Consider the following 19,142-nt stretch of genomic DNA (forward strand, 5'->3'; position numbering starts at 1 on the left):
CAAGCCAGACAACTTCCCATGACTTATAGAAAGAGGTCTCCAATGAGCTCAGTGGTGAAATGACAGGTGGGATTTTGTGGTATTGTGTGAGGAGAGTGGCAACATTCGGGATCCCTGGGTGGCTCACCCGTTTGGCGCCTGCCTTCAGCCCAGGGTGTGATCCTGGAGTCCCCGGATCCAGTCCCACGTCAGGCTCCCTGCATGGAGCCTGCTTCTCCCTCTGCCTGTGTCTCTGCCTCTCTCTCTCTCTCTCTCTCTCTCTCTCTCTCTGTCTCTCATGAATAAATAAATAAAATCTTAAAAAAAAAAAGTGGCAACATTCAGAAGAACTGCCTAACCCAGAGAATGAGTATTTTCCAAATGACCAGTGAACGATGGCACAAAATCTTTCATGGGTAAAAGATCCTCTCAAATTCAAGATGGTCCCATAGATTTGGACGTCATGGAGTATGAAATGTTCATCGATGTGGTTTCAGATTCCATGCTGTAACTAACCTGTCAGAAACTACCACTCATTGAATTTTGGTGTAGTATTAAGGAAGGATGTCCACAATTATCTGACCAAAAATAAAAACCCCAAACACACTAATAAAACATTCTTCCCTCTTCCAACCACCTGCCTGTGAAAGGTTGAATTTTCTCCATAGACTTGAACCAAAGTAATGGATTGCACAGCAGAAATGGGAACCCAGCTATCTTCTATTAGTCAGACATTAAAGTGTGTAAAAATGTAAAACACTACCCTTCTGACTAATTTTGTTTTGTTTGGGGATACACAGGAAATATTCAATGAAATATATTATTTAAGTAAACATCAAGAGGGTTTTTGTTGTCATTGTCAGTGAATCAACAAATATGTTAAACACAGTTGTTTCCATTTCTAGTAGGATAAATATCAGCGGGTATGATCCAAACAAAGAAAGCTCTTTGGGGCCCTCAGTAATTTTTAAGACTATAAAGGGGCTCTGAGATGAAAGCTCGAGAGCCCTGGCTGGGTGTTGCTGCGTGCCAGCTCCTCTGGCTGGAAGGAGCTGAAGCTGCAGGAGACAGGGCCCCACCTGCCTGAAGTGTGTGTCCCAGAACGGCCCAACACGTAGCCCTAAGTGCCAGGAAGACCACACGACTGGATCCGACGCTGTTTTAGACACATGGCCTCATTCTGGGCTGTCTGTATCCTGGGATCGGGGATGTTCCAGCCAGAGGAGACAGTATCCCCTGGGGGGTAGCTTGGGTGGCAGAATTTGTAGGGTGCCCAGGCTTGCAGAGGAAGGCCAGCAGCCTAACTGCAGGTGAGGGAGGGGGCTCAGGCAGTCACGCAGGGCCCTGAGGAACCTTTACACAGTTGTGTCTCATTCTCCGCATTCTTGGAAACCACTGGTATAGCATGTAGCCGAAGGACATGAGAGCATCCGATTTGCACTTACTTGGGCTCATTCAGACTGCAGGGACCAGCAGGGGTAGAAAGCCGGTCAGGAGGATCGTGCAGCTGTCCAGGTGGGATAAGAAACGGCAGCAGAGGGAGAGGAAGTGGTAGGAAGGAGGAACGGTGGGATGGAGCTGCAGGCAGCAAGGTCAGGGTATGGCCTCTGGTACATGGAGGAACCAGCACATCTCTTGGAGGCTTAGCCAGAGAAACTGGGTGAACTGGGGGACATGAGAAGGAGCAGGGGAGGCAGGACTCAACCCATCTATTTGAACTGATACATTTGAAATGTCTATTAGACCCCCCCAGTGGAGGCGGCCAGGAGGCAGTCAAGTAGGTGCATGAGTGTCATGCTCAGAGCTGGACAGAAATCTGGATTGTCATCCGCACAGTGATGGTGATTAAAGCACATCCCTTCAGAGCTGCTAGGAAGTGGTGTTAGTTGGTTGGGTTGGTTGGGTGGGTGGGTGGGTGGATTGCAGCCAGCATGGTAACAGGGGAGGCTTCCTTCCATAGAGAAGGACGTTTCAGACTCATCTTTTCTTTTTACTCTTGGCTGCCACAGCTTTGGGAAGTCTCCAAATGTCAGAGCCCCTCTTGTGGCTGGGGGCAGGTCATCCGGAGGGGGGAGTGGGGGATTTATCCTCTGGAATCTGGGGAAGGGAGAGCCTCAAGGGCTTCCCAGCAGGTGAGAGGGAGGAGCGGTGGCAGTTGAATGGGATCTGAGGGGCACAGGAGAAAATGCAGTTTTTTCCTGGGGCAGGAGTCTCTCCGGAGGTGCCCTGTCACTGTGGGACAGAGAATCATCAGAGACGTAGATGGCGATGGGCACTGCCAGTCATGGTGCCCAGAAATTGTTAATGTGGCCACATGCAGATACAGGTGACACTTCCATCCCAGTACGTTTACTGCAGTGACCACGACACCTGTGATGCTTTCTGCCAAGCTCATGGAGTAGGCAGAAAGGAACGAAAGGCTTTTCAATATTAGGAACAATTAAGGAATCACGGTTTTAGATTATTTGCCAAAGTGGCAATGGAGGGACTTCTGACAACTTGACTTCTAGGGCCCTAGAGTATAGAAACTGAATCCCAAAGATTACAGGTGGAGCAGTTGTGAAGTACGTGGGTGCGGCTGTTTGGATGGAGCTCAAAGGAGGCCAACAGAAAGAAGTGTGGACTGGCTGGACCATTGTGGACTGAAACAAAGTTCTTTTCAGGAGAGCTAGTTTGAAGATTATGATTTTGACTTTGGAGGAACAAAGGTGATTGCAGTGGAAGGGTTCACATGCAAAATTCCTTACATGAAAATTACTGACTTTGAAACAAAGACACAATTGCTGCCCTTCTGTCCTCCTGGGTCCCTGTCCCCCTGAGCCACACCACCAGGTTCTATCAATTCCTGCTGTGTCTCTTCTATTTCCTATCCTTAAGTCATTTAGACTTCCCTTGTCTTTGCTGGGCCAACGCCCTGCCCCTAAACTCGTTTTTTAAATAGATGCCTGGACCCTCTGCTTCAGTGATTCCCTCCCTGGGCCCTGAGGATGAGAGGGGTCACTGGGCCAGCCGTAATCCTTTCTAACCTCTGACCTCTCCTTCCTTACCCCACCCCCCTCACCCTGCATCCCTTCCCACTTTGCCACTGCTCCCCCATTTAAAGGTAGGTGGGGGACGGCTTCGGGCCAGGACTGCAGCCTCCTAAGACACCGCCGCCAGATCCACTTGGTGGAGATGGGGAGCATGGCGGGATGGGGGGGCTCCCTCCGCCGGGGCGCTCTCCGGGCCTGGCACCCGGGCCCAGAGGCCACGCTCCTCGCTCCTCAATGGGGCGCACACGTGGGTGCCTGGAACACCAAGGAGGCAAGGACGGACTTTGATTTACAGGTGGGAGGGGGGTAGGAGCCAGGCCACGGAGACTCGCCCGCGGACCTAACGGGGTAAATGTTGGGTGAGCGCGCCCAGGGTCCCCGGGGTACGCGGAGGGGTCACCGCGGGCAGGCGGGGCGGGGCGGGGGGGGCACGCAGTTCCAGGACGCGCACCCCTGCGAGCGCCACCCCTTCGCGGAGTCCGGGCGAGCGGCTTTGAAGTCGCTGCCTTGGCTCCCCCGACCCCGCCCCGCGCCGCGCGGAACCGCCGAGCCCGGGCCGCGCCTGCTTTGTCGCTAAGCGCTCATTGCAGCGGCTCATTGGACCACGTCGGTGGGGCGATCGCAAGCCCTCTGATCTGTGAGCTGCGGAGAGCTCACGGCTCGTTCACAAATCCGCGCCCGGGGCCGCCCTCGCTGCGCCCAGCCTGGGGCCCCGCGCCCCTGCTCCCGCCGCGCCCTCGCCTCCCCGCGGGCGCCCGGGGCCTCGCCAGCCTCGAACCCGGGAGGTGAGGGGACCGGCTTTCACCTCGAAGGAAGAGCCCGAAGCTGAGAAGTCCGCCCCAGGGATCCGGCCTTGACTCCAGGGCCCTCGCTGTCGGGCCCAGAGTCTCACTGGGCCCGAGTCCCCGCCTCTCCCAAAAGCAGAGCGTTGCTGGGGTGCGTCGCCGAGGGCCCACTCCGAGCCTGCGGGGGCGCGAGTGTAGACCTCTCTCGGCCTCCGCGGCCGGCCCGCGCGGGAGCCACAGCGCCCCCTCCCTCCCTCTCGGGGCGTGGCGGGGCACCTGGCCAGTCACAAGGAGTCACCCCTAAAACCGCGCCTGCCCGGGGCTTCGCTGCTTACTCTGATGCGCAGGCGGAAGGGGACCCCCGGACGAAATCTGCTCCGGGGCCTCCTGGGGGTCCCGCGCTGGAAGCCCCGGCGAGGGACCCCTCACCCCACCCGACGCTGCAGCGAGAGAGGTGGAGGAGCCGCGCCCCCGACCGGGGCGGCCACCCCTGGAAGGGAGAGCCCGGGTCACACTCGAGCGAGCAAAGGCCCGCGCCCCCGCCGCCCCCGCCTCCCCCGCGCGCACCGCCGGCTCCCGCCCCTCGGCCAGCTCCGCGGGGCCCGCGCACGACGGGAGGCTGCAGCGCGGGGCGCCCCACCCCCGCCTCGGCCGCGGCGACCGCTGTCCCCGGGAGCGGAGGCCTGCGCTGGCCGCTGGCCCGAGACGCCTCCAGGCCCTTCCGGGGTGCTGCGGGGCGGCCCTTCCCTCTGGCTCGCGGAGCAGGCCGGCGCGCGCGGGCCCCCACCCCGCCTGGAGCCTGCAAGCGCGACGCGCCCGGGGTCCCGGAGAGGGAGCTCTCCGCGCGCCCGGGCCGCAGGCAGGCGCCGCCGCTCTCCTGCTCGCGCGATTTTCTGTTTTCCAGGAGTTGTTGCCACCGTGGAAAGGAGGTTTCCGCCCGCCGGGGAAGAAAGGCCGCACGCCCGCACTCGGCCGTCTCCAGCCCCGGTGGACGCTCGCCTTTGCGGATCTTCTCGATCCTAAATCCATTCCGATCGCTGGCTGCGGAGCCTGCCCCCGGAGTGGGGCGCCCGACCGGTCCACCCTTCGTTGTACATTCTGTTTTTTTCAGGGCTGAGCTGCTCCTGGCTGCTTTGCACGAGGAGTTGCTGGACTTGTATCTGCAAATATAACAGAAAAGCTGTCACCTGAAGTGTGCCGTGTTTGCGGAACCCGAGCTGTGCCCTCCGAGTGTGTCTGCCATGCCGTGGCACCAAGCCTTCCGGCCGGCCGGCAGCCCCAGACCACTCAGCCCCAGGCGCGGCTCCCACGTCTGTACCCCAGAGGCCCCAGTGCGCCCGGGTCGGCCCTGGCAGTGCCAACTGAGAGCCAAAAGCAGGCAGTTAATTAGAGCAGCTCTATCTCCTGTTCCTGGTAGATGGGGAGGTGTAAATCCCAAGGAATTTAAGGGCATTAGCTGCATATGTGGGAAATCCTAGCTCGTATCCCATTTCTGTCTCCCAGCCTGTGCTAATTCTCCAAATGGCATAGTCTCTGGACTTTGCCGGCATCACAGAGGCTGTTGTGTCTTAGGGGATTATCTGATATGAGACACACACAAAATCCTGAAACTCCATAACATAAAACACAACACAAAGGCCTGTGGAGGAATGGAGTTTTTTGTGTTTTTTGTTTGTTTGTTTGTTTTGTTTTTGGGGTTTTTTTGTTTGTTTTTTGTTTTTGTTTTGTTTTGTTTTTTGTAGAGGAACGGAGGGGATGGAAGAGTTTTGGAAGAGAAAGAGAGCACTTCTGCCGTGTGCCCTCACTTTCAAACCTCGCTTTGTGTATTCTCCCTTAAGTGGAGTAGAGGAACTGGGGTGAGGGAACAGGCAGAGGCTAGCGGGGAGGTAGGTTCTGAGAGTGTCCCCCAGCCCTAGCAGGACCATCTATCCTTCAGAGGGGCTCAGGGGAAGGCAGCTCACCCCGAGAAGTTACTGAGAGCAGGCACCCAACTGTGCAGGGGACACCGTGCCTAGCCCAGCCTGCCCAGTCAGCAAGCTGGGGCAGGAGCCTTTGTGCTGGTGAAGGGCCACCCCTCTTCCCACCAGGGCTCTGCTGCACTCAGCACAGGAATTTACCAAAGTGGGACATACCTCCCTAGACCAGACATTTCAGAATGTTCACCAATTAGATACTGAAGCTCAAGAGGTGACCAATGTCGTTGAAGTCTCTGAGAATGTATGAATTTAAATCACAAGGTACTTTTATGATTTTATATCAAACTACAGTGTTCTATTTAATAAAGGGAAAAAAACTAACTAGAACAGTTTTTAAAAAAATCCTCCCTCCCTCAACTGAACAAGTGCATAGCTCTACATAACCCTCCTCCTCCCCAGTAAGGTGCTCCTCAGCCCCGTATATTTGAGAGCGATCATGTAGACATGTTCTCCCTGACATCAAATCAGATTCCTGAGCCCATTTGTTTCTCTAGCTGTAGGTAGATTGACCAGGCTGGATCCAGGCACTCTACGTTAAGCCTAAACTTGCGCAAAGTTCTGAAAATCTCTAGCTACTCAAACCATATTTCCAAAAACAGCATAAAGTCAGCATATGTGAGTTTATGCTCTGCTAGCCTATCCGTCATTACCTGTGGCTTTTAGGGAAAGAGATGGGGAAAACCCTCATGCTCCATGAGGAGAAGCAGGTGTCGTGGGAGTTCCTTTCGAAGCTCTTGCTTTCCTTCCAAAGGTCAAAAGGAAGACACTGGGTAGATATTTGAAGTTCTTCCCCTGTTTGTAAGCAATCAGAACGTTGGAGAGGGTGGCTGGTTTCCTCCACTATTATCCTTTTACATGTCTTCTTGTTTTGCTGTGCTGAGACAGCTCCAACCATGAGTGCCGCTCTTCAAATTCCTTTGCCAAACCAGTGTTACCCATTTTCCTCTGGGTTACTTGGAATGTGTCACTTTCTTCTGGTGGCTGCGATTCTCAGGGGACACATTCTTTACAGTAGAGGCATTAGGTCATGGAACAGTCTGTCTGACCCTCAAATGTGACGCTGCACAGGCTGCTCTGGAAAAAACAAAAACAAAAAAAACGTCCAAGCCAGACCCCAGAGGTGTGATTGCTCTGGAGTATAATTGGGCCCCACTTCCGGAGGGGTCCAGATTTGACTAGGATTAGGAATGGCAGTGAAACAGGTTGAGATAGCAGGAAAGGGGCCTCCAGGGTGCAAAGTGATTCCCAAAGAATCCCCAAGTCAGTTCGCTTAAGCCACGAGTCACCTGGCCATGGAGAAAGTCAAGGGAGGATAGGCATGGGCCAAGACGGTGTTCGGAGTTCGGTGTGAGTTCGGCAGCACTAGCACGGCCAGCCTACACATCCCCCTTTAGAAGCTTCTGTTTTCAAGAGAAATGAGGTTAGGGACGCTTTGTGCACCGTAGTCTCTAGCTCTGGAGATCTGCCCATCCTCTACCCATCTCCCCGGCTCTCCCAAGCTAGCTCTTGAGCTAAGCATCAACATGAGGACCTCTCCCTGTGGTCTGGACAGGACAGTGTTCTCCAGTGGGGTGTCTCTCACACTTGGTACCCTCTGACACCCAGGGAGCTTTTGCTGAACACAAGCTGCCACTTCTCCAGCTCTCCAAGCAGAGACCAGGCAGCCAGCGCTGCCTGCAGCCCGGTGTGGCCCTCCTCAGCCCAGCCTCCCTGGCCACCCCCTGCCCACCAGGCTCTCCGTGGCACCTGGCACTGCCTCTGGGGAGCTGGATGACCCTTGTTGGCCTGGGACAGGGAGAGGCGTGAGGCCTGGAGCATAGGACCCAGGAGCCTGGGTGCCTCTGCTCCCTACCAGCTTCAGCCTCTCCCAGGCTTTGCCCCTGCTGTGCTTAACCCCTTCCTTCCTGGGGTTACCCAGCTGAGGCCCCTGACCCCAGGCCCAGCCTCCACAACCCTGGGCCCCAAGTTTGCCGGCTGGATCCATAGGCCAGTATTTCCCTTGGAGGTGAGCACCAACAGGCTCCCTTTGCCCGCTGCCCCACCCAACCCACCCCCTGCTCCCGGGGCCCCTTCACTTAGACCTTTGTCTGCGGGCCTGGAATGGCCACGGCACCAAGGGTAGCTGTCCGGCTGTCTGGTGGTCCGGCAGGCTGGGGACGGTTCTCTCTGCTCGGCCCAACTTCCCCAGCTCAGCTGGTCTCAGGGCCCAGGGCCAGGCCGTGAGGAGCCAGCTCTCCACCAGGGGGGTGCAGGGGCCTCCGGGCTGATTTTGTTGGGGTCAAAGTCTCACTGTCTGGAATTGTTGGGCATCTCCACCAGCCGAGTGGCAGGGACCCCTGCAAGCGAAGGCTCCTCTCACCACCTTTGTTTTTTCCCCAAGTGTCCTCACACCCACCTAGACAAGTGTGGGAAGTGAGAGGACAACAGAGCTGCCAGAAAAGTCACCCTCCCCCAGCCTTCTTTTAGGGGGGAGAAAAAGGAGGCTGCATCTGCAGCCAGGCACCTAACCTCCACAGGAGCGCTCCTGCCATCGGCTGCCAACCGCAGCCATGCGCCAGCTTTTATTTGTGATACTAGTGTCTCTATTCTAAATTGACGTGTCTGGAAGCCCTTTCCTTTGGATGCTCTTCCCTGGCCCGTCTTTGTGCAGATAGCCCGGGAAGTACGGAGGTAGTTCTCTGAAAGTGGGTGGTTTGAGGACGCTCCCCTGCACCTGCGAGAGTGGGAGTATTCGAGCTTCCTGGCCTCCGCCTCACTTTCCACCAGGGACCAGACAAACGTCCAGCGGTGGCTCTCTGGCCAGCGGTTCGCCCACCGAGAAGCCGACCGGAGTGCAGCGGTGGCCGGCAGGGTCAGGCAGTAGGGGGTGCAGGCCCGCGGGGCAAAACAGCTGCAGGGCAGGCATCCCCGTGCTCCACAGAGGGACTTGCAGATGCCCCACCACCTCCTCCCCGCCCGCCATAAAGCACAGCCGGGCTGGTGTACCGGATTCCGCAGGAGGCCCAGCTGGACCTTCCTGAGACAGCTTGTTGCGACACCCATGTTGTAAGATTTAGAATTCCCTCAACTTGGGCAACTTGGGCCCAGATTCCCCTGCTCCCTGCCCCCCTGGCCCTTTGTATGGTGCTCACTCTCGAGGGGCGCTGTTTTCGGGAATTATTGTCATGTTTGCGTTGGCTTTGGGGGGCCTGATACTCTAATTATTTCTCACCATATTCCTTCCTTTTTGCTCTCTTCCTGCTGCTGCACCTCTGGCTCCCCTCTCCCAGCCTTCTTCCTCAGACCAGCCTGACCCTGGAGACCTGGTGTCCAAAGGTTGCTGCCCACAAGCAGGCTAGGTTTGCCTGGGGATAGCGTGCTGCTTTTCAGACTTCCTGTTGCAGCCATAAATATGGGTCTGGGTTGCAGGAAAGAACACAGTGGAAGTCCAGCCCGTGGGCTCGCTTAATGCTAAGGCAATCAGAGGCAAAGTTTCCCCCAGAAATTAGAAAATATTTCTCAGGAGACGGCCTAATTGATTTTTCATGGGACAGGTGGAGAAATTAACCTGGGATGGCTTTGCAGGAAGCAGACCAGCCCTGGGCCTTCCCTCCGCTCCCTCCGAGTTCTGAAGACCCAAAGTAATTGGACATTCCCTGGATGGTGATGATTAGGGTTCTCAGAGTTGCAGGAAAATTTCCCCGAAAACCATCAACACAAGTGGATAGGGTATTCCCTCAAACCTCACCAGCCCCATTTTCCTAGGGGCAGGCAGACTGTGAGGTTTGATTTTTTTTTGAGACCCAGGGAGGGCCCCTGGCAGTTACGTACCTAGTTGGATAACTTGGCAAGGACCCCTCCAATAGGAGGAAACAGGGGCGAGGGAGGTAGTAGATGTGAGTCACCCCAGGTGAGAATTGCCTTCTCTACCCTGTTTGAGTCTCACAGAGGATCAGTGAACCTTTCCATCTACCTCCGGAGCCTACAAACATGCAGTCCACCTTTAGTGGCCAGCTGACCCAGCCCATCACCTTCTCCTGTCCCCCACCGAGGTACCCCCTCAGAGGGTTAATTGGCCTGGGAACAGAACGCTTGTAACTGCTGTTTCTTCTCCCCCACAGGCCTGCACTCTGGAGCTTGCAGGGAGTGGACAGAGTGGATAGGAAAGATCACAGAACCTGGGTATGATGGGCAGAGAGTCCAGTCAGGCTAGGGTGAGGCCGTCAACACTCAAGGTGGCTCGGACACCCCACTGCCACAGTCGAGAGGGCCGCTTGCCGAGCCTGGCAGTCCCCCACTGGCAGCCCCGGGGCTGGAGCTGCTCTGCAGTGGGCCTCAAAGCTCCAATGCGCCTTTCTCCCTCCTCCTCCCCATCCCTCCTTCCACCGGGAGTACTTTTATTGTGTCAGGCTCCTAAAGCCTTGGAGCCGTCCTCTCGGAGGCTTCCTGAAGTTTGCAAATCTCCATAAAAATGCATTTTGATTGAGGGACAGCCAAGCTTAGGGGAACAGGGATGTTCCGTGGGGTATCTGCAGCTGGGGGAGGAGGGAAGAGCAAACCGGAAGGAGCCTAAAAGAGGAGGGGGAGGCGAAGAGGAAACAGAAGTTCAAGGTGGACATCTGACAGGACTGGAGAGCAAATTTAGAAAGGCGTAGAGAAAAAAGGGGGAGGAGTGCGGAGAAGGGAACTGGAGCCCTCAGCCGTCCACCCCCTGTTTTCCCGAGGAGGAACTCGTTGAAGGGATTTTAGGACAAAGAAAACGAGGTGAAGGAAGGGCCTGGCAGCCAGCCCCTCGGTGGGGGTAGAGATGTGGGGGTGGGAGGGTGGTCTGAGAACCCGCGGGGCCACGGCTGCCCCGGGGTCTTCTCTCTGGATGGCGTTGAAGCTTTGACCGAATCGTCAACCCTCCTCTCCTTCCCAAAACAGAAGATTCAGGGCGAACGTGCCGTGCTCCTTTACGGCTCCTTCCCACGCGGAGCCCCGAGTCCTGTGCCCGCGCTCCTCGGGGTCTACACGCAGGCTGCACGAGCACCGGCGTTCCCGGGTGGAATCGCGCCGTATGCACGCGCCTCCCCGCTCACGCACACGCACACGCACATACACATGCACACTTACAGGGAGTGTCTACGGGAGGAGGGTCCTGCGCGCCAGCTCTGCGGTTAAGTCAGGAATCTGCCAGGTTACCAAAGTCAAGTGTAAGTGACAGTTCCCCCTCCGCCAGCAGGAAAGGAGACTACAAAAGTCCCTTTGTATGTCGGCAGCTCATTTAATATTATTTATGCATTTTTGTGCAAGGAATTGTGGGATTTTTCCCCACGGTAAACAATATGGAAATGTTAAAAATAGCAATCTTCCAGCGCGTGTCCGCCGACGCTCGCCCGGATGAGCCGGCGGGGCCGCCGCGGGGGCGCCGGGGGCCCGCGAGCCGAGGGACGGCCGGGGAAGCGCGGGCGAGCGCAGGCAACGCGGTCGCGGGCTCGCGGGGGCCGCGGCGCCCGCACGCGGAGCCCGAGGACGCGGCCGCTTTAAGGGGGGGAGGGGCGGCGGCGGGGGGAGGGGCGCGGGCGGCTCCTGTCACCGAGCGGCCGCCGGCGCGTCACGTGGGCGCGCGGCGCTGCGGCCATTGGCCCGAGGCACGTGTCCAGGAGACCGGCCCGCGACGTCACTCGAGGGGGCTCTGTTAAAAATAAGAACAAAAATCCAGAGTGAAAGTGTCTCAGGTTGCGCCGAGCGCCTGGAAGCCGCCCGAGCCCGCGCGGAGGCCGAGGCGGCGAGGGCGCGCAGACGGCGAGGGAGCGGGGCCGCCCAGCCCGGCCCGGCCCGGCCCGGCCCAGCCCGCGCCTCCCGCCGCTCCCCCATGCGCCTCGGGCCGCGGGGCTCGGCGGGGCTCGGCGGGGGCGCGGCCGCACCCGCACCCGCACCCGCACCCGCACCCGCACCCGCACGCCGGTGGGGCGCCCCGGCCCGCAGCGGGGCGGCGGCCGAGCGCAGCGCGGGCCCGCGGGCCTCCATGTGCGTGCTGGCGGCGGCGGCGGGCGCGCTGACCGCTGGCGCCCCGCACCCTCGAGGGCCGGCCGGGGCGCGCGGGCGGGGGCGGCCGGGCGGCGGCGGCGGCCCGAGCGGGCCCGGGCGGGCGTGAGCGCCGGGGAGCGCGCTGCCTGCATGCGCGCAGCTCCAGCCCGGGCGGCCGCGGCGGCAGCAGCACCGGCGGCGGCGGCGGCGGCGGAGGCGGCGGCGGCGGCGGCCGCGCGCGGAACCGGCGCGCAGAGCCGCGGAGGAGCCCCGGGTCCCCGCCGGCCCGCTGTGACCGTCTAGCGCCCGGCGCGCGGCAGAGACCAGGACCCCGCTCTGAATCGCCGGCGTCCGCGCGCCGCGCCACTCCCGGTGTCTCCCGACTCGGCTCGTGGATTGGAACGTGGCTCCGCTCCGAGCGCGGCCGGGGACTCGCAGGAGCCCGGCCCGGGCCCCCGCCGCGCGCGCCCTCGGAAGCCCCGGGGGGTCGGAGCGGGAGCCGGCCGCGACAGTCTCCGCGCACCGCGGGCGGGCCGAGGGCTGGTTGGAGGGGGGCCCCGGAGAGCCGATTCGGGATTTGTGGTGAACAGCATGGAGGAGCATGACCCCAAGCCCAGCGAGGCGGCGGCGGCGGCGGCGGCGGCGGCGGCGGAGGGGCAGGGGCAGCGGCAGCCGGAATCCAGCCCCAGCGGCGGCTCGGGAGGCGGCGGCAGCCCGGGCGACGCGGACACCGGCCGCCGGCGGGCTCTGATGCTGCCCGCGGCCCTGCAGGCGCCGGGCAACCACCAGCACCCGCACCGCATCACCAACTTCTTCATCGACAACATCTTGCGGCCCGAGTTCGGCCGGAGGAAGGACGCGGGGACGTGCTGTGCCGGCGCGGGAGGAGGAAGAGGCGGCGGCGCCGGCGGGGAAGGCGGCGCGGGCGGCGCGGAAGGAGGCGGCGGCGCGGGCGGCGCCGAGCGGCTCCCGGGGTCGGGCCGAGAGGCCCGGCTGAGCGCGCCCGGGGCGCCCGGGGCGGGCGGGCCGCTGCCCGGCGGCGGCGGCGGCGGCGGCGGCGGCGGCGGCGGCGGCGGCTGTGGCGGCGGCTGTGCGGCGGCGGCGGCGGCGGCGGCGGCGGCGACTCTCCGGGCGACGGCGAAGGCGGCTCCAAGGCGCTCTCGCTGCACGGCGGCGCCAAGAAAGGCGGCGACGCCGGGGGCCCCCTGGACGGGGCGCTCAAGGCCCGCGCCCTGGGCGGCGGCGGAGACCTGTCGGTGAGCTCGGACTCGGACAGCTCGCAGGCCGGCGCCAACCTGGGCGCGCAGCCCATGCTCTGGCCGGCCTGGGTCTACTGCACGCGCTACTCGGACCGGCCTTCTTCAGGTGAGCGGCAGGCGGGGAGGCCCGCGGGGTTGCGGGAGGCGCCGGCCGGGGACTCACCCCGAGGAAGAGACGCCGGGACGGCACCCCCAGCCCCAGCACACACAAAGACGCACAAACAGGGACGTTGTGTGCGCCTGACGCCGGCCGGGGCAGCGGCCCGAGGGGAGGGGGCTCGACGGAATCGCAGGGGGGTACAGACCGCTTAGAAAAGCAGGAAGCGACAGGATTCTCTCTCTCCCTCTCTTTCTTGGTTTTGGGGCCACTCCCCAAAGTCCCCGGCTCTTCTCTCCCCGGCCTGGAGTTTATTTGGTGAGACGAGAGGTGGGTGGCTGCAAGACTGGCCTAGAAGCTGGACTCAACAATTTCTCCGTCCTTCCAACTCAGTAGAGACCCAGGACCCATGCCCAGCTCGCCCCAACCCAGTTATCCCAGAGGAAGCCAGAGAAAGAAGGAGCGAGGCTTCAGACTCTTCCTTTGGCCTGGGCTGGGTGTGTGGGTGGGGGGGGGGGCGGGTTGGCTAGAAGTAGGGAAGGGGTGTAAACAGAGGTGCCCTTGGCCCGGTGGGGAAGCTCAGCACCCCGGCCGATAAGACGGAGGCCCGCAGCCCCCCCCCCCCAAATAAAGGACCTGCTTGCAGAGGTTTCCCCGGGCAGCTCCAGGGAGGAAAGAGCCAATTTGGGCCGGGTGGGGTGCAGGGGCCCGCGGGGGTGTGCAGAGGTTCTGGGTGTATTCTCCATAGATCTAGGTTTGTAAAAGCTGAATGCATGTCCTGATGGAAATCCTCCGTTGCCTGAGATGGGGTGACGGGGCGGGGGGGGGGGGGGGGGGGGGGGGGGGGGGGGTGGGAGGTGCTGCAGCTGCAAACCCGCCATTAGGAGCGGGCTCCATTTGTCCCCAACCGGCGGCCCCCAGACCTCCACTGTTTGGCGGGGGTTGTTTACCCAAATCAGCGCAACCCAGTCGCCCCTGGGCCGACTTCCCGCAGAAACCCGTGTGTGTCTTTCCAAGGAAATCCACATTTCTCCCGCTAGATCTGAAATTTGCTCCATTGTTCTCGCCTCCCTCCTTTGTTAATATTTAATTAACATAGAGGCTCACAATGCAGCCAGCGAGGAGGCTCGGCCCAGCTTTGTGCGGCGGTCGAGTGGAGGCCGCGTCAGGCCCGGTGCCCGCGGGAGCCCCGCAGCCCGGCCCGGCCTCATGGAATCCCCGACTTAAACCCATAAGGTAACATGTGTATTTCTGGGCCTTTTAGAAAGAAGCAAGGCAGAGAGTTTTCTTTGCTGAGGTTTGCTTCTGTTGCTGCAACTCTTAAGTATTTCAGTTTTGAAAGAAAATCAAAGAAAGAGAACTAAAAATCCTGATTTTAGGGAAATTTTGTTTCTGCAAAATGCCGTGTATCTTCTTATGGGCCGGTTCACGTGTGCAAGAGCCCTCGGGACCGGAGGGGATGGAGGGTAGGGAGCGTGCTGCCCGGGCCGGGGAGGCGCAGCACGGGCCTCCCGAGAGCACAAGGCCGCGCTCCGGTCGGAGCAGGGCTCCGGGAGCCACCCCAGCCTTCGCGCACCCAGGCAGCCTCTCCAGCACAGCCCTCCCGCCGGCTCGGAACCAGCGCCCTCGGCTTCTGCGCAGCAGGGGTGGGGACGGTGGGCGCGCTCGGGGTGGGTGGGGGCGCGGGGCTCGGTGGGGGTCTGCTCTAGAGTCTGGAAGACCAGGGGTTTGCACCCAATGGGGCTTGGCGCCCCGTCGCCGGCGCCCCCAGCCCGTCTTCCCGAGTGTGGTTTTCCCGGAGCGCGCCGCCGGGCCGACGGGCAGGGAGCTCTGGCTGGCCCACACCCCTGGCCCGAGCAGCCCGGGTGCATTCCGCGCCCTCCAGGTCGGTTCAGCAGCAGCTGGGGGGGCCTCCGGCGAGTTCCCTCTGCAGCCGCTGTGCAGGGTGGTGGGGCTGTCCCTTGGCCCTGCTGGCTGGGCTGGTGGGCATGCTGCGGAGACCTGGGGGGTTCTAGCTGCTGGAGGGGTCGGGCAGGGGTCCAGCCTCCCGCCATCAGCCTCTAGGGAGGAACTGGGACCGGAGCTCCCCAAAGTTGGATCACTGTACTGAGTAAGAAACCCACACATGTGCAGCCTGGCCTCCCTCCCCTAGCGGCCTCTGCAGTCTCTTCCCTCAAAGACACCTTCGTGGGGCTGAACTTCGAGACACCAACAATAAAGAAAGGCTTGGCTCTCCTCTCTGCTCCCCTCATCCCGGCCTTTCCAGATGGCTGGGTCCTAGGACCTGTCCCAGACCAGCCTCCAGTGGTGCTGGGCGGAGAGGGTGCATCCCAGCAGGAGGAGACCCTCTATGCAAGGTCAGCTGGGCTCCACTGTGGCCCCCACTGGGGAAGCCCGAGTCCAGGAGGGGGTGCCTGTACTGGGAGCCTCAGTGGGAGGTGGCTCCGTGGTCCTTCCCCATCCAGGAAAGGAAGGATGTGTGTGCGGTCTCCCCTCTGGAAAGGAAACAATGAACTGGGACCCACAAGGCCAGTTAGGGGAGGAGAGAGGCCAGGGTGGAGGCAGACCCCCTTACTGCCCACCGCCCCTGAGCCCTGAGGGTATCAGCCCCTGGGGGCATCCGGTGCTGTTCCTGAGCTCCTCCTGCTGCTCCCGCTGCCTGCCCCTCCTCCAGCGTCCCTCTTCCCCCTCCTGCGCCACCCAGTCCTTACTCCTGGACAGAAAGACGCCATGCTAGGAAGTTTGGGGCTTTTGCTCTCCTGTAAGACTTTCCCTTTTATCTGGAGATCGATCTTTCTCTTTCTTTCTTTCTTTCTTTCTTTCTTTCTTTCTTTCTTTCTTTCTTTCTTTCTTTCTTTCTTTCTTTCTTTCTTTCTTTCTTTCTTTCTTTCTTTCTTTCTTTCTTTCTTTCTTTCTTTCTTTCTTTCTTTCCTTCCTTCCTTCCTTCCTTCCTTCCTTCCTTCCTTCCTTCCTTCCTTCCTTCCTTCCTTCCTTAACCTTATGCAAACTCTAGGCCACATGTGGGGCTCAAACTCTGACCCCCGAGATCAAGAACTCCAGGCTCCCTGCCCTGAGCCAGCCAGGCGCCCCTGGAGACCCTCCCACTAAGCCTGCCCTGTACCCGCACTCAGCCCCTTGCACCCAGATTTCCTCGGCCCACCTCTGGCTTTCCACCCCTTTCGTGGGGTGGGTCCTTGAGGCTGGAGAGAGCAAGCCCGGCATGCCAGCGGACCCTGACCAATCGGGCGCCTCCCTCCCCAGCCCCTTCGCCCCTCTGTTGCTCCCCCTTGAGTAGGCAGGCAGGCCCCAGCCCTCCTAACCACCGTGTCCTCTGTCCACCGTGCCCACCCAGGTCCCAGATCTCGCAAACCAAAGAAGAAGAACCCCAACAAAGAGGACAAGCGGCCCCGCACCGCCTTCACGGCGGAGCAGCTGCAGAGGCTCAAGGCGGAGTTCCAGACCAACAGGTACCTGACCGAGCAGCGGCGCCAGAGCCTGGCGCAGGAGCTCAGCCTCAACGAGTCACAGATCAAGATCTGGTTCCAGAACAAGCGCGCCAAGATCAAGAAGGCTACAGGCAACAAGAACACGCTGGCCGTCCACCTCATGGCACAGGGCCTGTACAACCACTCAACGACCGCCAAGGAGGGCAAGTCGGACAGCGAGTAGGGCGGGCGGGCCCCGGAGTCTGGTCTCAGTCCGCGCTCAACAATGCAATAATTTAAAATCATCAAGGGCCAGTGTATAAAGATTATACCAGCATTCATAGTGAAGATATCGTGTATTAGCTATGGTTCTGCAATATTCTATGTATATATAATTTACAGGTGGTGTAAAATCCAAAATATCTGACTATAAAGTATTTTTTGAGTTTTTCTGTGTTTATGAGATTATGCTAATTTTATGATTTTTATGTTTTGTTTGCGAAGGGGGCTGCTTAGGGTTTCATCTTTTCTAATCCCCTAGGCTCCGTTGTGGGACATGGGACACTTTTATTTTTTAATTTCAAAAGAAGAAAAAAATTAAAACAACTTGCTGAAGTCCAAAGATTTTTATTGCTGCATTTCACACGACTGTGAACCGAATAAATAGCTCCTACTTGGTCTCTGAGTTCTGCCACTTCGTTTGTGTGGGCTCAGTGAGGACAGCAGGAGGGTCTGCGCCCCCAGCCCTGGCCCCGGCCCAAGTGGGGAGGGCAGGGGCCCTGGCTGGGCCAGGTGACCTTTGGGGTCCTGGGAGGAGTGTGCGGCCTGGGCCTGGCTGTGGTCAGGAGCGCACCCCCTGGGGAACCCTGGGTCCATAGTGCTGGGCCACCCAGGCCCCCAGCCTCACCCGGCTCCCCTCCTCCTGCCTTCTCTCTGGGTGCTCCTCCTCCTCCTCCTCCTCCTCCTCCTCCTCCTCTCTTCCTTCTCACCAAGGCCTGGCCAGCACCTCCCAGCACCTCTCTGTGTGCTTCTGTTCTGTCTGTCGTGTCTGTCGCTGTCCCCTACCAAGCCGCCTGCCGCCAGAGCCAGCCCTCTGGCCTCCAGGCCCCACTTCAGGGATCCCAGGCCAGTGGGCCCAGCCTGTGGCGGAGACCAGCAGTGGTAGAGCTGCCCCTCAGCCCTCCGAGCCCCGGGAATCTCCTGCGGCCCCACTGGCTCACCAAGGCACTTGCATGGGCCCCAGAGGTGGCTGAGGTCTGCTGCCTCTGGACAGGCAGAGAGCTCCCGAGAGGGACCTGCTCTTTTCTTCCTTTTTTTTTTCTTCCCTTCCTTTTTTTTAAAATTTTTTAAAATTTTTTTTTAGTGGCTGCCTCATGTTTTGGAGAGCATTCTTTCAAGTTAAATATGTGTGTGTGTGCATAATCTATGTACTGCGTGTACGCACACACGAGCAAATGTGTATGAGTCCATAGTTCTGGAACATGTGGCTACCTTGATTTTTAATGGAACTCAGAATCCTCCAGGATTGAAAGGAAGGAAGAAAATATGTAAATAATCATTTCTTATCACTTTTTGTCTTTTCTTGTTTTTTTAATATACATTTTATTTTTGAAGGTGTGGTACAGTGTAAATTAAATATATTCAATATATCCCCACCAAGTACATATATATAAACAAACACATTATCTATATATATAACTCTGCACTGTCTCCTGTCTAGTGTATGGAAAAAGAATCGTGTCCAAATGTCCATCCGCAGCCAGGACAGCCCAGGGGGTGTGCCCATGGCTGAGCCAGACCCACGCTGAACCCCTGAGGGCTGAGGTTGAACTTCTCTCTTTGCCTTAAACCTCTTTATTTCACTGCGATAATAGTCTCACTTTGTACATACTAGTGCAAACCTTTTTAAAAAGGAAACTATAAAAAGAAAAGTTGTAATTTAAAAATTCTGTGAATAACCATCTGCTGCTTAGGAAACTCAATGAAATGATATGCCTTTTTAGCAGGAAGCAAAGTTTTTTGGTTTTTATTTTTTTATTTTTATTTTTTAGTTTATGAAACGTGCATTTTACAGTCCCAGTATCAAATATTTATAATCTTATGAGAAATGAATGTTTCTATTTACAACTGTGGTTATCAGCATTGTGAACATTCCCCTTGCATTTTTTTGTGTGTTTAAATTCTTGAAAGTTACATTAAATAAAAAAAAATCGCTTTATTGTAAAATATCGGATGTCCGAGGTGGAATGACTAGTTGTTCTAAGTGTGTTTCTAAGTCCAGCCCAACTGCTCTGGTGCTCCTGGCCTTTGCTGCCATCGGAGCAGGGAGGTGAAAAAAAAAAAAAAAAAAGAAAAAGAAAGAAGACGCTTCAAATATCCCCTGTGTGAGCATAGAACCACCAAAGTAATTGAAGTACATTTCTTTACCAGAAGGAACTGTTTAAAAGTATGGTACTATTCCATAATTGCATAATTGTTGAAAATCCTACAGAAAGCAACAGGTGGCCATCCTCCCCACTGTTCCAATGGGAGGGACAGAGACACTGGTCCCTTGGGGAGGGCTCTCCTCTTTTGTTTTTAGCCCCCAAAGCAAAGGAC

At 58.5% G+C, this 19,142-nt stretch overlaps 1 protein-coding gene and 1 long non-coding RNA gene across 2 annotated transcripts; one reads left to right on the forward strand and one right to left on the reverse strand.

The window, feature by feature from the left end:
* Positions 1-4,650: 4,650 nt before the first annotated feature.
* On the reverse strand, positions 4,651-11,170 carry LOC106559806. The gene is made up of 3 exons (XR_005371377.1): positions 10,867-11,170; positions 6,423-6,846; positions 4,651-4,956 (listed from the first exon to the last, which is right to left on the reverse strand). It is a non-coding gene; the product is annotated as an uncharacterized LOC106559806 (long non-coding RNA).
* Positions 11,171-12,196: 1,026 nt separating this feature from the next.
* Positions 12,197-18,772, forward strand: EN2 (engrailed homeobox 2). Its single transcript, XM_038559805.1, has 3 exons — positions 12,197-12,797; positions 12,872-13,128; positions 16,472-18,772. The coding sequence occupies exons 1-3, from the start codon at positions 12,355-12,357 to the stop codon at positions 16,786-16,788; spliced, it is 1,017 nt and encodes a 338-aa protein (XP_038415733.1). The 5' UTR covers positions 12,197-12,354; the 3' UTR covers positions 16,789-18,772.
* The last annotated feature ends 370 nt before the right edge of the window (positions 18,773-19,142 follow it).

This window comes from Canis lupus, chromosome 16 (assembly GCF_011100685.1).
Source record: "Canis lupus familiaris isolate Mischka breed German Shepherd chromosome 16, alternate assembly UU_Cfam_GSD_1.0, whole genome shotgun sequence".
NCBI lineage: Eukaryota > Metazoa > Chordata > Mammalia > Carnivora > Canidae > Canis > Canis lupus.

What these genes read in the sequence shown, in the direction of transcription:
- EN2 (XM_038559805.1), top strand. Translation starts at nt 12,355, where the DNA reads ATGGAGGAGCATGACCCCAAGCCCAGCGAGGCGGCGGCGGCGGCGGCG. An exon ending in GGGGCGGGCGGGCCGCTGCC is followed by an intron (nt 12,798 to 12,871) that starts CGGCGGCGGCGG and finishes CGGCGGCGGCGG; the next exon opens with CGGCGGCGGCGGCGACTCTC. An exon ending in CTCGGACCGGCCTTCTTCAG is followed by an intron (nt 13,129 to 16,471) that starts GTGAGCGGCAGG and finishes GTGCCCACCCAG; the next exon opens with GTCCCAGATCTCGCAAACCA.